This window comes from Cryptomeria japonica, chromosome 10 (genome assembly GCF_030272615.1).
Source record: "Cryptomeria japonica chromosome 10, Sugi_1.0, whole genome shotgun sequence".
Taxonomy (NCBI): domain Eukaryota; kingdom Viridiplantae; phylum Streptophyta; class Pinopsida; order Cupressales; family Cupressaceae; genus Cryptomeria; species Cryptomeria japonica.
The window spans coordinates 698,252,049-698,270,637 of record NC_081414.1 but is presented as its reverse complement, the minus strand read 5'-3'; the positions used below and the strand labels follow the sequence as shown (position 1 = coordinate 698,270,637).

The window sequence follows — 18,589 nt, the reverse complement described above, 5'->3', positions numbered from 1 at the left end:
AGAGAATGATGTAAACTAATCTCTCCTTTACTTATGGTAACTTCAACATTGTATGTAAAATGGTGCAAGGTTAGGCCTAGGTGGATCTCACCTATGGAGGCTGCAAAGGTGAAGGCAATATTTATTTTTGCTGTGTCAAAGATGTATCCTCCAAAAGAGTCCAGCACCACCAGGTGACATTATCTTTCTTTGCTCTATTGGATATTAAGAACACTGCTGGTGAGTGAAACTAGAAAAATCATCTCCAAAATATCCAATTAGTTGGTGGATGATGCATGGTTATAGAGTGAGACAAACTCCGGTTGTCTATTGGCATTAGCTTTGAAGGGACATGCGGTTTGAAGGGACATGCAGTCATTTGTGACATCGATATAGATAGTCCAAGACTGATCACCAACGATATTGAGGAGATTGGTAAGGGTGGACTGTCTGATATATTATTGAGCTGTTGGTAGAAAAGGTGGCACATCCAGGGCCCTTAAAATGATTTGGTATACCTGAGAGTAGTCCTATAGATGGGAGCAGTGACATTAGAGAATTGAGCACCCTATGTTTTCAAAGATTCTATCTTCTTTTCTCTTTCTATTGTTGACAGGCATTTTGAATTTCTTATTAGTTGGTATTGTAAATGTGATTTATCATTTGACATTACATCACATATGGATGATCATGATATTAGATAGCTGCTAATTACAATGCATGGCAGTTCTGCCTTGGCACGGTTCACATACTCTGCTAGCTGATGGAGTAAATTTCTCTGGCTATCAACAACGGAACAATTGTTAGATTGTTTCTTCTATCTAAATGAAAAATCGAAATCTAGCTTTGTGCTCTGAAGATAAAGATATTATGTGTCAAACTGTATATTTGCAGGCCCCTAAATGATGTCCATTAAAATTGTTAGGACTTGCAGAGAGGAAACTTCCATTCTTAATCCAGAAAGAATGTTTTCATGAATATTTTGATTTTCCAGTGTCTTCAATATTTGTCTAATTTTCTTTATTGTAATTTAGTAAGTTCCATCTCTGGAATTTGTTTGTATGTACTATGTTCACCTGGCTTCAGTTTATTACCGTATGCCAGATCTATATATTCCATTTTTATCTTATGTTCACTACAAGTATGCGCTTATTTATGATTGCCATTGCTGCTGTCCAGGTATTTTTTTTGGAGTTAACTCTTTGTACCCATATAACCCAGATATGTAATTAAACAACTTTATTTTAGGGGGACTTCTGTTTGTGAATGATTTTGATTTTCATCCATGTTAAATAATAATTTCAGATTACATGAATGGATTAGAAAATTAGTTTGGAATTGCATGGGTTTTGTTGCAGCACAGTGTTGATTATGATTTGTGTAACAATTGAATATTTTCTAATATCAAAATTTTGTCTCTGTGTGTTCAGACGAGCTTCCTGAAAATTGGTACAATGCTCCAGATCTAGATTCAATTAACCATTTGGACCGGGGCTTTGTTTTTCCAGGTGCTTAACTGCTCTTAAGTTTGAAATTCTGGATCTTAGGTTTTGTTTTCTTACATCTTTTATTTATTATTTAGGGATAAAACTGCAAAATTCTTAAGATTTGAACTCAGAAAGAGTTCAGCTCAGTAATTAGTCCCTTTTTTCTATGCAGGAGAACAATTGCATATTTTGGTATATATTTCATCACATGATCAAGAAGCAGCAGAAATTATCACACCTTTCAAGGTTGCGGCTGTGATGAGCAAAAATGGTTTCTTTAAGCAGAAATATAGTAAGAAAAAGGGTAATCTTGAACCTGAAACACAATCTGCTGCTTATGGGGAAAATGCAGATGAAGTAGGTACAGAGAATGGAGGGGTTGAAGCTGCAGGAGAGAATGTTGCATCTGCATTAAAGAATCAACCAGAAATTCAAGGGGACTTCTCTTTCAGTGCCTCTCTTCTTAAGATGGAAGGCCACAAAAAGAGGAGTGCCATAATATTGGAAAGTTTTAGAAACTCACATTTTTTTGTTAGGATAGCTAAACTGGATGAACCACTTTGGCACAAAAGAACTGTAAGTGATCCATTTTCAGAATCTTCTGAATTTGTCGATGGGAAGGAATCAGCTGATAGATTGGAAGTGCCAAAGACATCACAAAGGCATAATTGCATACCTGCCGTATTAGAGGGAGGCAAATTCGATCCCAGTTCAGCTGGTGGAGTGGCGAGAAATGCAGTTCAATGTTGCTCACTTTCCAATGGAGATGTTGTGGTATGCCCAGCTATCTTATTAAGGACTTGATACACTTCAAATCAAGCAAAGAGTAGGGAAGAAGACATGCGCCTTTAATGTTCTCAGTTCTTAATGGTAGACATTCTTAAATAGTTTTAGAGGTCATTAATATTGAAGTCATACATTTTGTTTTGTTGGGAGACCGGGGAAAGTTAAAAGCTTTTTGTCATTGTGTTCTTATATAGAACTAAGGTGTTACTCAAGACCATAGAAATGAGACTTGGACTTGGCAAAAATTCGGCAAGACTTGGCAAAAACTTGGTAGGACTCGAAAAAAACCAGTTTCTAGTGAGTCTCGTCTAGAGCGAATTTCTGGAGAGTCCCGAATCCCTGAGACTCGGCTAGGGTCACTCGGCTCAGGACTCGCAGGACTCAGAGAGTCCTGGAACTATGCTTAAGACTTAAGAGACTTGGTCTGAGGCAAAATATAGATTAGAGAATTCTCACAGTTTAATATTCTATTTTTTTAGTAAAAGACACTGATATTTTTTTATATTTAAAAAAACTTAAAAAAGAAAGTACATCTTATCTGGTTTTATGAGTCATTCAATGTTCTTCGTTTGACCTTGGGCTACAAAGCTATTTGCCTGTTTTTATAAACCGGGATCTAGACCTACTCTTATTCTGATATTTACAATGTTATGGGAAATCTCCAACTGAACAGAACAAATAGATGGGTATAGAGCGGAAAGCAACCCCAAACCCAAAATTGTGAACTCCTGCAAGAAGCTGTGTTTCATAATGTATACTCAATACAGGAATTCATGGAAGAACCTCAGGAGGAAACAGGAATAGCAAAACATCACTATGTTCATCATTGCAGCAAGAGGAAACAATGCACCAAGGAAGCAAACTTCTCTGCAGTGTACATACTTGTCTACAAAGCTGACTTTCCTGAGAGTTACCTTGATGTTCTTGTGGATATTCTAGTCACTTTCCAGTTCAACCACAACTTAGGCAATTTGTTCTCTGCTTTGGAGGGAGTTTTAAACTTGTTTCCTGCTCAAATTCACAGCCTTGATCACCCTGTTAGCTGTTTGGTCAGCCAGATTGAAGTGCTTCAAACTGTTGCCGAGCCTGGTTGACAGTGGTTTGAACATTGAATCACACCAAAGCAATATCATGCCCAGTAAACAAGGTACAGTCTGTACCATGAAGTGTAGGAACAGCTTGAAACTTACAACATTCCTTCAAATCATTTTAGTTAGCAAGAACAGCATTCATCAACATTGAAGTACAAATAAAATGCCATTTAAATCTCTTTTGTTTCTGCAACAAAGGTATGGCTTGTATGAAGATGTATGGCCCTTATAGAACATGTATAGCCTTCCTGGAACATGTATGGCCTGCCCAAAAAGTCTGCAATACTTCACTGAAATGTTAGAAGATGATCATCAAATAGATTAACAAATCGAATATTATAAAAAATACATCGAAAATATCCATCTCTGCAACACCCAAAACCGCAACTCCTTTTTGAAGCACAATGGTGATCTTTGAATGAAATCACTCAGCTAGCTAGGGGTTTTTTGTCCCCAAAACCAGCAACTCCAAGATTGTTTTCATCCTCAAGAAGCTTGGAAGAACTCAGGTTCATCCCAAAAGCATAACAATATCATATTTATTAGTCTAACTTCTCAAATGAGCTCACATCCTCGTTATATAGCTTTTTGGAGGGAAAATATTCATTTAAAAAATGTAGTAATTCCCTTTCTCCAAAGTGAACTTTTTTAAAAGAAAATATTATTTGAATGTACAAAAAGGCCCCCTTGTCCTAGGCATCCAACTTTGAGATCACTTTTGCAATTTTTAAGAGAGATATTACACTTAAGCTGTCACTTTAATAATGAACATTAGAAATTAAAGTGAATATTTAAATTATTTTACCCTAGTTGTGGAAGGCTTTGAAATGGCATTGGAATCAAACTCTGATCATGTAATGTCCCCTAATTGGGAATGCCCTGAATTTGCCCTAATTCCCAATTTCCAAATAAACAAGTGGGGTTGAGAATACCTTTCACCTGATCAAAATCCAGCAAACAGATTAGAAATCATTTACAACAATAATTTCAATAAGCAGATCATCATAATTAATCATTATTAAACCCATGGCAGAATCATTAATTCAATTATTAAGCATCTAAATATATTTGGAAGGTTCAACCATAGGGGAGCATGGGAGAAAGTGACTTCGATGGGGTGTCTCGGACCCTCTATCCTAGGCCCAAGAGCGGATATACCAACCCTCTTGGCCTCATGTGGCCTATGTCATCCATATGGGGTGCTCTACCCAGTGAGGTGTCCACTTTCCGTTCCTCATCTTGCCAACTATTCCCTCTCCCTATGATTGGACTTCTTGTGGTAGTGTACCATGATAGAGGGGTGAGATTACAATAGGGTGCCCTGGAAGCCCATCTCTCGTAAGCCCAAAGGCTGTACCCTTTGTACCCCCTTGGCCTCATGGGACTTATTTAATCCCCACCTTGAGGTGGCATACCTAGGAGAATGCCCCATCACCGAACCCCTCTTGCAATCCTCACTTCCTCCATCATGGCTGGAAAGATTCAAAACATAGGAATGAGCACATTCTACATATAATAAGTTAACTGCAGAAAATCATTTATCAGATTAATATTTACAGTGACAAATATATATATGAGCAATCATAACAGAAGGGCATTGCTAATAATCAGTATGCAGAAATATATGTATATTAATTCAGCACTTGTTATTTTATGCACAGAAACTCGTACCAAACTGTAGTCACCAGTTGACCTGCTGAGATTAATATTTTATAAATATCAGATCTGAATCCTTCCATCCCTCTTGGAATGGTCAATTAGTTGTATAAATATCTATTCAACGTGGGTGAGGAGTCATGTCCTTCCTAATAGCCACGTCCCTCTAGAAAGTGATGCCCCTTTAAATATGTTTGCTGCCCCTTGGCTTATTAAACTGTTGTTAGCAGTTAAATTAAATTCATGCCTTTTCAGGCATCATATCCTCTCAGACATCGCACCTCTTTGGATATTCTGTTTAAATATTTGTTAATACTTCAGAATGTCTTATGGTCTGTGGGTTTGGGATTAATGTTTCTTTATCCCTAACCAATAGTTTATTATGGTGATCGCACCTTAACAAGGATCACTAACAACCCTTTTAATGTACATAATCCTTGTACTCTCTTAATCGACATTGTGTTGACTACTATCATTGACTTGATCATATCCTTCGGACTTGTGCCTCTTTAAGGGAGACTTGTGGCTTCCTCAAACCCTCTTCCATGTATTATTGATGGCAGATTGTTCTGTTAGCCTCTTGGATTATTCTCAGAAATCGTGAAGTCTTATAAATAAGACAATTTCTGATCAAATGGCATCTCTATTGGTGGTTCTTTAATTTGGGGGCATGACAGATCACACCAACATGATACTGAAGACTTTGGATGATGATTGAAGCCAATCAGGTGACTTATTAAAAATAGACGGCTCTTCCAAGAAGTTTCGAGAGCCCACCAAAAGTCATAATTCACTTCTGAAAGTGTCACGATGATCTACATTGACTACTGAGCTCATTGCCAATAATAAAAACCCTGCAAGGTTGATTGTGTGTACTCTAAGAAGTTTGGAGTTAACCCTAATCTACCAATTAGCCTACAAAGACTTCAAAAGATAGGCTAATTGTTCACAAATCAGTTATGCTTAAAATGGGGACATTATAGTCTTCTATGGAGATTATGTTTTTCTAAATGTAGATACTGTTGGTTGCTACCAACCAACTTGACACAACAATGCATCATATGCTCTCTTCCACAATGAGATGACCATGAAGTTAAGTAGAAATGCATGAGTTCCAACAATAATCTTTTGCTCCATGAGGATTTCAAGCACTTCATTTCCTTGTTGATCTGCTCCTATCAATTGAAAAGTTGGTGGCCAAATAGTCGGCTTACCCAAATGTTGCCAAGTGTCTTTTGGAAGGACCTTCATGCTAGAACTACCATCAATGATTTATTTAGTGAGATCCCTTTTAAGTTTTGAGGATCTCCATGTGCTTTCTTGCTTGTTTCTTTGCTATGTTGACTGTTAGTAATATAGTGTTGATCACCTAGTCTTTGGACAATGGAGGTTTGGTTATGGGTTCTTCTTTTTATTTCTAGATTCTAAATAGGCAGTGACATGCACTATCTCATCCCTCTAAGTTATAACATTTCTAAGTTTGGGATTACTTTTTAATAAATTCACTACTCTAATTGGTACAGTAGTTTGAAGAATTTGCCTTGCAAATTATTTTCTTAGTTTGCTATTCATTTATTACCATACTTGTATTTGTATTTGAGTGGCGATGCTTGTTGTCCATAGCATTCTTTAGCTTGGTTCTTGCTTTGTGAAGTCTCTTATTCAGTATGTGAGTTTGGGTACACAACTTTCTTTGCTTGGGTTTGAGTAACAAATAATACTTTATTATGTCTCTCTACATCAATTGTATTGATGCTTGTCTTTTGTTTTAGACATCCAACATCATCATGATCTCCAGGTCTGCGCCATTTACTAAGTATTTCTATTTTATCTTGATTTCTTGGATAGTCCCCAACAAAGTGGCCCCATTAATTGCACTTTCAACATTGTATAATGGGATGATTTGTGGAGTTGTACTGTATCTAACTTTGCCCTCCCCCTCGTTGATTTTGGTAGCTGCATGAGCATGCCTTCTTGTTATTTTGCAGTTTGTGTGGATTGCTCTCCTAGGGTGAAGAGTACTTGTGTATTACTTTTCAAATTATATAGGCACTCTTTGATCAAATGGCCCATAATTTGGTAAATATTGCAGAGCATTTGCTTAGGGCAATGTGCTTTGATGTGGCCCTCACTTTTACAGTTTATACAACATACTTCTTGATTATCTTTCTAGACTCTTTGTTTGCCTTCAATTTCTTCATTAGATGGAGCATATCTCTTTGCGCTGCTTTTAGGGACCTAGATTTGCCATCACTACTTCCATCAAAGTCACCATCTTCATCCATTTTTCTTTTGGATTGTGAAAATATCTTATCTTCACTTTCTATATCCATCTCTGTATTGTATGGTTCTGCATACGATAACGGTGGTAGAACTTTCACCTTCTTCCTCAAAGGGAGTAAGGCCTTCAATAAACCATCTTTTCTTTAAATCATTAGTTGGTTCCTTTTCTAATTTCACTAATAGATCCTTGAGTCTACAATTGCAAGACCGTACACTTTGATGCTTCTCTTGTTAAGCGTTGTAGATAATTGCCATAATTTTATTGTCATCTTGAAGTAGTCTGAATTGTTCTTCAAAAGACTTCTGTAATTTCTCCTGTTATTTTGTTTGGATCAATATTTGTGTACTAGTCAATAGCCACACCTCTCAAAGTGGTTGGAAAGGACCATAGCCAATATATTTTGTCATTTGACCATTTTCTGCCCAAATGGTTTCATAGGTCTTATGGTATCTTACTAGATCCATTGATCCATCTCTCGTAAACTCGGGCAACTTTTTGCCCTTCTACATATTGGGCGTGTTGGTGGAGCCACCATGGTTTTAGCTTGATGAAAATTTAGTGTTTGGATCTTGGCTTTTGATTTAGACATTTTGGTGCTCTCATGGCACTCTCAGATACTTGAAAATCCCAAACTCTTAGTTAGTGTTCTGCTCACTTGTATCACCTTTATATTCTCTTTACTCCACTAACAACCTTTTCTCTTGTAGTTTTTTGCTTTGTTTCCTCTTCTATCAACAACTCTTCGATGCCTTGAAGCTTGCTCTCATATGTTTCCCTCTCCTCTTTTTTTGAAGGAGTCCTCTAAATTTGTCTCCAATTGAAGACTTTCCTTGAGTAGTTAGTGTCGGTTGCTCATACCAAACCTGGTTTGTAAGATTGATGTACCCTTCTTTTGGTAAGGGAATATTTCTAGCTATTGCCACTCATGCTTCTTCCATATGGTAGTTCATAGCAGGTTGAATGTTTTGTTGTTTTTGCTCTTGACTATCTTTGACTTATACCAACTTTGGCTTCTTCTTTAAGATGGACATGGGGTGTGAATATGCACTAATCGAGTCTCTTCAGATACCTCTTGTGGTGATCTTCTTCACTCTCTTAGCTCCACTAGTTAAGAGATTATTTGATCTCTTGGTCTTGATCCATATGGTTGTTCATAGCAGGTTGAATGTTTTGGTGTTTTTGCTCTTGACTATCTTTGACTTATATCAACTTTGGCTTCTTCTTTGAGATGGATTTGGGCTTTGAATATGCACTAATTGAGTCTCCTCAACTATCTCTTCTAGTCATCTTTTTTCTCTTTGCTCCACTAACCATAGAGATCGTTTGATCTCTTGGTCTTGACCAAGTTGTGGTTTCTTCTGACCGTTGTTGGGGTCTAAGGGCATTTATTCTTAAATAAAACCTGACATCTTTAAGACAATGGTGCTAATGTTTATTCCTATATTTGATGAGACTAGTACTTATATAAATGAAAATAACAATGCATACCATATAGAGTTATAGAAGTATATCTTTACTCATGTGATTTGCTTACATAAAAATAGACTAGGGATGATCAATCAAGGGTCAGAATACTTTCCCTAACTACAGAATGTCTATTTAAAATACTCAGCGATTGGCAGGTAGAACACAATTGTCAACAACTACTAATAGTTGTCTCCTAACAACTACCCACAAGTCATCAAGTAAATAATACATAGTCAGATGCAATTTAATCAACGAAACATTACAAAATCATTTTATGCTAACTATAGTAGTGGATGGCTTGACTTCAAAATGAAGAGGCCCATAGCTGATTGCACAAGCTACATTTGAGTAGTATGTTGCGTCTGGTGTTGGTATTGACTGCAGAATTTGAGTTCTCTAGATAAAGTTCTTTATCTTCAAGTATTTTCTCTTGTATGAGATCTGATGGAGATACTTTTTTCTGTATAAAGACTCAAGTGATTATCAATCCACGATTACTGGCTACCTGATTAGGGGTTGTTTAGCCCTCTACCTTTGGGAGATTGTCACTTTAAAGCACTGGTTCTTACAAGGATGCCTAAATCATTAAAGTTGATTGCCATGTTTTCAAGCCATTGTCCCAGCAGTTGATCATGCTAAGCACCCTTTGGAAGCTATCACATCACTTAGGAAAGTCAATAGATTAGTGAGATGATGCTTATCCTTACATGTGAACTCTAGGCAACCCAACTTGCCCACTCCCATGCTAGGCATCACAGAGCTGCTTTTTTTTGGTGCCAACAACCTTCTATCCCTTGATCTGCAGTCAGGATTACAAGGACAAATGGACACAAGCTGTTTAGTTACTGCCAGTGGACATCATAGCATTGGGTGTTAAAAGAGCTTCTAGGTTACTACCTTGATTGCTTCTAGGATTGTCTAGCCTAATCCTAGTCATTCGAACCTGCTTTGGGCCTTTCACTTTGCTCAACATTGATCTTGTTTATTCTTTTGGCTTGAGACTCTACTGTGGATTTGTGACAATGTTGGCTTCCCTTCACGGTCTCCTATCGTGATCTTCAACTCCATGCTTCATTGAGGGGTCCCTCCATCCTCTTTTGCTATGTTCTATTTTCTTTACTTCATAGCGTTTAGTTACTTTCATAAGCTAGGGTCCTTATACCCTAGTACTTCTCTATTGTAACTAAATGTACTTTTGACTTTCATTGAATTACTTTCATATTTGGGAAGGAGAAAGAGCTGATATTTGCAGAGTTGCATGAGGAAGTAACAGCCACACTCCAAGAGAGTGAATGTTGTTTATCCTCTTTTAATTCACTTCATATTTGAGAAGGGGAGAGAACTAATGTTTGCAGAGATGCATGGGGAGGGAACGGCCATACTTTAAGAGAGTGAAAAGCAGAAGTATTGGTTTTCATTGTGGGCAATTAATCTTTCATACATTTGTAAGATCATTTTGGCATGAGAATAAAAACAAACTTTGTATTGATGGAGTTTATATGCCCAGAGTGTTTTCTCCACGAATGTCTAGCGTTTCATGTATGGAACTGGATGATTATAGCATATCTGTCTGCATTTATTTTCCTTTTTATTGCTGTGAGATTGATAGTTTAAGCTAATTGAGCACAAGTAGGCTGTATTTTGGTATTTTTTTAATTGAATTAAACAGGGACGTGTCTTTATAGATCAGTTCTATATATGCAGATGAATTTGTGTACACATGTCCACCATACACATTTATGTATGCATTGCACGTCAGTATGTATTTATATTTTATAGTTGCTCTCAGGTTATACATGTTTTATACTAATGCAGATGAGCATTTTGAACAAATAGGTTCACATGAATCAGTAGTTTGATTCTTATAGTAGCGCTTTGACCTGATTTTTGCATCAAAATGTCTTGTATTACTAGTTACCTTGAGACTTTTTTAAGTTATTGCATAATATTTAAATACTGTTATCTCACAAAGAGCATGATCTTCAAATGATTTCTGATTACGTTTACTTGGTTTTCAAAAAAATTACTTTGACGTTAAAACATCCCTGTACTATATTGGAGATTTTTATTTTTATTTTTAACTAACAGAACTATGTCACAGGTAGAATTGCAAGTCACAGTTGCTACCGATATCACTGAAGATGTTATACTTGAAGTTCTTCAATTTGAGAAATATCAGAGCAGCAATTTAGGCTTAACAACAAGTGTAGGTGGCATCTCTTCTCAACTTCATCAAGAAAATGTCAAGGATTTACAGGATCCTTGCAAAGAACTCCTCCAGTGGTTGCTCCCACTAGATCGACCTCTACCTCCACCTGTTCCTTTATCTCCACCTTCTTTAGCTATATCTAGTTCATTTTATGGAAACTCAAGTCATCGTTCGCATTCTTCTGCCTCTTCTGCATCCAACTTTTTTTCTTTTGGACATTATCGGAGCAATTCAACAAGCTCACTTCCACAGGGCATCCAATATCCGGCACCTAGCCTTCCTCTTTCCAATTCTAGCCCAAACTTTGATCTTGAAAATTGGGATAGGTTGGCATCACAAAAGGTTGTCAAAGCACAAGAAGTTGGAAGTGAGGGTCTCCTATCTTTTCGAGGCGCATCCCTAGAGCCTCAGAGGTTCTCTGTTCATTGTGGGTTGGAAGGTCTCTATGTACCTGGCAAAAGATGGAGAAGAAAGCTTGAGATAGTACAACCTGTTGAAGTGGATTCTTATTTTGCTGATTGCAACTCAGAGGATCTCATTTGTGTTTTGATCAAGGTTCGATCCATTATTACCTCTTTTACCATAAGATGTGGAAAGCATGAAGGAATTGAATAGTCTATAATGAAGTAGGACATACTTTCTCCAAAAGAAGCATTATCATTGCACAAGTCTAGATTGTTATACCCTTACATAATAGTAGCTTACAAAAGGTGGTTTCTGAAAATCTGGAATTACAGTCTTACACAGGAATAGCTTACAATGGGTGCTTGTTAAATAAGATTTTTATTTTTATTTTTTAACTTTATGAAGCACGGCTGATGCCCATTGTTTCATGTTTTAGAATGTTGTTCCGGCACATTTGGCAGATGTCATTATTTTTGTGGATTCTATAAGCATAATTTGTGAGGCAGCAGCTTCAGGAAGTCCACCTGTATCTGTACCAATTGCCTGTATTGAGGTTGGAGATGAGCATTCATTGCCAGGTCTTCCACTCAGGTGTGTATTTGCATTTCTATTCAAAATACTGTGCATAAGAAACTATTGACCTAAAACAATAAGTGCAGAGGGTTTATTTTTCTGTTTTGCTTTATGTGAATATTTACACTTACCTGCATATTTATTATGTCTGTGGAAATGCCTAGAAATTTTTTATCACAGTTGTACCTAAATTTCACTAGGAATGCTAAGCTATACATGTTCTTAGTTTAGGTCTGGTTCATGCAGATGAATTTGAGTTATTTTCCTTAATGATTAAGGCATTTCAAAATATCAGGAGATGAAGATGATAATTTGGAGTTGTTTTACTAGATTTTTCTACTGCTATCACTTAAAAGGTTGGAGTGGAAGAGCATATTGTTGGATGCTAGAGGGTATACTGCTTGGCATAATTGTTTTGTATAGTAGTATTTATAAGCTTAACATATGTAATGCATGCTATTACTTAGATAAGTCTTCTATATGGGCTAAATTTTCCTTGAGGTTATAGGCACAGGGAGATATGAGTATTTAAAGATCTTCTGATTGCTTCTAATCCTGGGAAAATATTGGCAGTCAACTCATTTTTTATAGAAGATATCTGGGAATCAGTCTATCGTATTGATGAACAACCATATATAATTGTTATAGGTTGGAGCATGTTGAAGATTACTCGAATATTCAGCCATCAAAAAGCATGGCTTGTTAAGAGAAGAAATATTTTGCATCCAGCATTAAGGCAGTGGCTTTATCATTAGCTGAACTTAAATCACTGTTATCAATGTCAACACTAGCTGTATGAAAATGGCATATATGAGTGAACAACATGCTTGAAGCAATGGAATCATTCAATTAAATTAAACAACATTGTGAGAGATCTTAGCATTTGGCTTCAATTATTTGGAAGAGTGAAGGAATTTGTGCTTCCTAGACACCATCAGCAGGACTGCTGTTGCATAGTTATTGCACTCGCAGAGTACTCACATGACCTGTGAGTCTGTTTCAAGGCTGAGAGACTCACACCTGAACTCACAGGTGGGTCCACAAAAGGCACAGACTTGCAAGAGATGGAAAAGCACTTAAAAATATGCAGAATAACACTCCAAACATGTGTCTAAATCAGAGTTCCGTGACTTGCGGTGAGTCATGCGAGTCACGCGAGTCAGCGGGCCGGGTGACCCCTGCCTGGTCACGGTGACTCGGACGGGTCAGGGGGCGTGACTCACCTGACTCGTCGAGTCCGAGGCTCGTGACCTGGCCAGCGTCACTTAAAAAAGTGCAGTCAAAAGTGAGACTAATGTTTTTTTTCTTTTCCTTATCTCAGATACATGGGGGCAAATGTTTGGGCCTTCAACCCCAAACCTTCAAAAAATTGTCATCCGCATATTGAGCCAGCCATGCAGTGCTTCTGGATGTGAGCGCAACTGGAGCATGTTCGAGCACATCCACTCGAAGAGGCGAAATAGATTCTCTGTGGAGAGGTTGAATGATCTAGTCTTTGTTCATTACAACCTCCGTCTCAGGACCAGACAGATTTTGGATGCTGACTCCTCTCTGATCACTCTAGAGGAAGTCGACCCTGAGTCCGATTGGCTCATCGAGTCCACCGATCCAGTCTTCACTGATGAGGACCTTGAGTGGGTTGACCAGGCAGACAGAGAGTCTGAGGCTGTGGCTATGGCAGAGGAGGAGGATAGAGCACGATCAGGCACATCACATATGGCTACTCAAACTGGCACATCACAGACAGAGACTATGGCTACTCAGTCATCCAGGACCTACCTTAGACGCCTTTCTAGGAGGCAGATAGACGAGGCTGAGGCAGAGCCTGAGCCATAGACTTGTTTTTGTTTACACTTTACAGTTACATATATGTTTGGGAACATTTGAAGTCATGGATTTTATATACATTGGACAACATTTATAACTCTATATATCTATGTTTTCTAATTCCTTCAGCTACAATTTACATTTCTACGCATGTGATGGATGTATGTTTATGTATGTGATCAAATTAGCTTCTATTTGATGATGTTATAGTGTCTTTAAGCTTAATTCAATAATGGGTGTATGAAACAAGTTTTAAATCGTTAAAAATCTCTAAATTTCAAGGGTTTTCATATTTTGCCGAGTCGTTGCCGAGTCATTGCCAAGTCCGAGCCGAGTCACGAGCCAAGTCAGCCTTGCCGAGTCAGAGCCAAGTCCGAGTCTGGGAACTTTGGTCTAAATGCCCTGAAAATCTGCCAAATGAATCTGAATTGCAATTGAAGCCGTCTGTGTAATGTGTCTGATTGATGTTAGGTATTCCTCTTTGTGTAGTTGAGATTTGGGTTGTGTAGTGTTGAGTGTGCATGTGTTTGTGGGGTGCTTTGAATGGTGGGCATGGAAAGTCTGCAACAAGGACTTCAGAGGAGGTGGAAAAGAACTCAAAAAAGTGTGTATAAATTTGCTGAAATGCTGCAAAACTCACCTGAATCACACTTGAAGCTGCCTCTGAAATGCATCTGAGTGGTGTAAAGTCTTCCTTTTTTGTGTAATTGAGATATGGATTGTGCAGTGCTGAGTAGGTGTTTTGTGTTTTGGGGGTGTGGGTGGGGGTATCAAATTATTGCTTTGAGTGATTTGTCAAATGTCAACTCAAAATGAAATTTACAATCAATATTCAATAATATTCATATTGATTTTCATTGAGAGCATTGAAGTCAACATCTAGTTCAATTTGATTTAAGCTACAATTAGTTGTGTTAGAACTACTTATCTGTGTGTAAAAACTTTGTAGTCCCAACTATGTAAGCCCATGAACTGCCTGGAAATTATGTGAACTAATGCCTTGTAACTGATCTAAGAAAGTATAAGTGGGTTTTCCCTTTGTTAAAATTCCACCCAAGCTTGTTCCATAAGGTTCCCTATGTGTTCACTATACTCCAAGGTCTCTAAAAAGTCCAAATTTTGTAAGTGTTAGTGTTAGTTGGGTCATTTCCTTAGGTTCTGTGAGTCGTCAGAGTTTCAGACTTTCGGGGGTACCCATGTCAGTATGCCGTCCTTGCCATCTCCACCTTCCCTTTGCCTATTGGGTTGTCGGACTTCATCCTCGCAACATATCATTCCATTCGATCTTGACACTCTTACCTCAAACCTTGTAAAATCTGTCATCCTATTAGACTTATTAGAAATGTTATACTTAACATCCAAACCCTGAAAGCCTAATCCTTGCAGTCAAAAAGTTTTGAAGTCCTTCGACGTTTGAATTGTTGGTTTTTTCTTCCTAGGTCATCATTTCTATGGCAACCTCAAATCCCGAAAGTTTTTGTTAAAAAATTGAAGTCTTTCATTTCTGTCAGATTTTCAGATTTCCTCATCCCTCCATACATCTTGCTCCTTCCTGTCAACCCATTGTGATTACACCTATGAGAATACGCTTTCCATCTTCACCCCACCTTCATGGTCTTAGTAGCTGAAATATGCCTGTTTGTCGAGGTGGGGTAATTAGACAAACCTTTACCATGGTACTCCATTTGTGCCTTCCTTGACTAACGATTCTTGGCTCATTGTCACTTAATGTTTTGTTGGAGATGGGGTTGTGGGATTTCTCTTCCACAGGTATCCATTCCATAATTTTATCAACTCTTGCCTTAAAAAAATCTTCCTAAGTGTTTCAAAGTCAGGGTTTCAAGATTTCCATTAGTTGGGTACTTGTTCCTTGATTTTCCTGATTGCCTAACTTCACTTGCCTTGCTTGCCTTTCATGCCTCTTTTTTGAGTTTTGGGATTTTCCATCATCCTAATACTTGTTCCAAGGTATGCTCCACTCCCGAACCCTATGGATTCTTTCATTAATTTTTATGAAGTCAAGATTCTTCCATTTTCTACCTCAGTACGCTTGCAAGAATTTCCTCAAAATCCCACCACTCAATAAATGCCTCTGTATTTCAATTGAAGTTAGTCTATTGGACTTTTCTTTGAAAAGCTACTAGGCACGAAGTATTCTCAGACCTTGATCCCCAACACCCTAAGGCTCTTTTCATTCATCGGGCTTGTTTGTTTGGATCTCCCTCATTCAACACGACTTCTTTCTCATGCTTGATTCATGACAGTCCAAATTGTGGTACGAGGTATGGATTTGGTTAGATCCTCAAAATTCGAAAGCTCTTGGTCATTTTTCACCGACTAACAACTTATTAGAATGGCTGGAAAAGCATTGTTGATGCTGGAAAAGGACTTGACATGTTAGAAAGATATTGACAGCTGGTATAAACGTATCATTGTTTGAGGAGGATGAAGTGCAGGTTTGGCATGCAATTTAACCAGTTCTAATAATGGTTTGCTGAACGCAGTGAGGGTTTTCATTTATTGGCTGAAAAGGTCTTGCACCTACCAAAAGGACAACCATAGTTGTTCTTGTCCTAGTCGCACAGATTTAAAACTAAGCATTGTTGATTTTGGAAAAGGACTTGACAGCTGACATAAATGTATCATTGTTTGAGGAGGATCAAGTGCAGATTTGGCATGTAATTTAACCAGTTCTAATTATGGTTTGCTGAAAGCAGTTAGGGTTTTCATTTATTGGCCGAAAAGGTCTTGCACCTACCAAAAGAACAACCATAGTTGTTCTCGTCCCAGTCTTACAGATTTAACACTAATCAACGTCGTGGCCGTGCCAAAGTTATTTTAGTGGATCAAATCTTGTAGGGAACATATCCTCACACCATCTTGAGTGGTTTCCATCACGGATTTCATGTATTCTCCAGTCTTCTTGCGTGTAGATTGGGAAGCGATTGCTGAGAAACTTAAATGTAAATCTTTATGGTATGGTTTTGATGATGGTTGGCATGCTCTTTTACCTAGAAATTGCATTTTTGAGATAACAGGGTGTAGTGCATGTCGTCAATAGCATGGATTTCTCCACATTCTTTGTTAGCTACGTTTTTTATGCCCTAATTCTAGATCTATGTAAGGGCATTTGATATTCATTGTGAAGTGTTGGGTTTTTTGCATTTGCATGAAGAAAACTCATTTGAGTCGAGTTGTATTTTATGTGGAACTTGTTCATATAATTGCAACTTATATTTTGAATTTGTTGGAATCTTATCATAGCAATGAAAATGTCTTTTTAGAAAATCAATATAAGACACAACTTTCATCTTGTTTTGCAATTTGTCTCCAACATTTTTTTAGAGATTTAGGGGATTCAATGAAATCCTAACTACAAATTTGCTATATTTTGTATTTGAACTTTGAACTTTGTTAGTTCACATCCAAGGGGTCAGTAAAATATTTCATTATGTGCATGTATATGTTGTGTGAGAATCTTTAAAATTGGAATGTGAAAATTTAAAATATTTTATGGATTATTAAGTAGAGATTACTTTAATGTATTAAAGGGCATTTGAGGATTTGACTTCTGCAAGATAGCCAAGTAAATTAAACTTATTTGAAGAGTTAGGGCTTGCATTATATCTAGGATTGCATTTAATGTCAAATCTATGTTGTAGAAATAGGTACCAAAACAATAGGTGAAGGTTGACCATCCACCATTACAAATCAAGGAAATCTTTCAAACCTTTATTTATTTATTTTCATTTACACTCTATTGATGAATTTTTCGCTGAACCTATTGTGATCCTTGATTGTTAAAACGTGAGAAGAATGTGTATAGTGTAATTTTACTAGGTTATGGTGTTGTAAGCAACAAGCATTGAATATATTTAAAGGGATTTGTGGCCAAGACTTTTTTTGCAGTTGCATCATTGATCTAGCTGCCTAAAAGAAGAGACTTGTGATTTGAATGTGAAGTAATCCTCAATAAAGAAAAATATTCAAGAAAAATACAAATTCATCTTTGTTTGAGGGTTCATTTAATTTTTCCTAATCACTTTATTCTGTAAGAGATTTGAGATAATTGTCTTGAGCTTGGTAGGGTTGTTGATGGCGAAAATCCCTATCCTTCAGGTTTCAAATGTCAGGTTACGCAAAGTCAAGATGAAGTATCCTATCCTCTCTTGAGTAAAGAAATCCCTAATGCTGTTTTAGATGATCAAAGAGGACAACCTCAAGGTTTCAAATGTTAGGTCTTGACTGCGGGATAACTCAACAGTTTGATGTGTTTTGCCAGTAAACACAAGGGGACTTACGAATGCAACGAGTTGGTTTGCATCTGACGATGTTGCAATTCTCAAACCAGGAAAATAAAAGCAAAAGAGAAGGGTTATAGAGGGCCTAAGGACAATGATAGCAATGGTTGATGCGGCAGGTAGACAAATTTCAAATAAACTAACCCCTGCTTTGCCAGAGATATGTTGACAACTCCACAGGGATACTGCAAGCTCCAAGGGAATGAAGGATTTTCAGATTGGAGGTACTCATTTAGGCACCCAATTTTGATGCAGCCGAAGACAAATACCCACGGTTGAACTAATTACAATAGTAAGGTTCAGACTAACCATACAAGGTGACCTACAATCAACAGGTTCCCAATGGTATGAACCAGAAACCTCATCAAATACCCTCACACTTCACCATTAAGATGACTGAACTCTAATTAGCCAGTTGAAGGGAAACCATGCAAACAGGAGAAAACAAAATAACAAATGCCATACTTCAATGTTCATATATTGATTTCAACTGCCATTACAACAATTTCTTACAACACTCCTAT

At 37.5% G+C, this 18,589-nt stretch overlaps 1 protein-coding gene across 3 annotated transcripts in view; it reads left to right on the top strand.

The window, feature by feature from the left end:
• The window catches only part of LOC131040458 (uncharacterized), a 79,818-nt gene that overhangs the window by 9,749 nt on the left and 51,480 nt on the right, over positions 1 to 18,589 (top strand). For all 3 annotated transcript variants that reach the window (XM_057973396.2, XM_057973394.2, XM_057973395.2), the window contains exons 3-6: positions 1,410 to 1,487; positions 1,639 to 2,240; positions 10,852 to 11,514; positions 11,801 to 11,955. In XM_057973396.2, the coding sequence (XP_057829379.2) occupies positions 1,410 to 1,487; positions 1,639 to 2,240; positions 10,852 to 11,514; positions 11,801 to 11,955 (1,498 nt within the window). The remainder of the gene's footprint in view (positions 1 to 1,409; positions 1,488 to 1,638; positions 2,241 to 10,851; positions 11,515 to 11,800; positions 11,956 to 18,589) is intronic.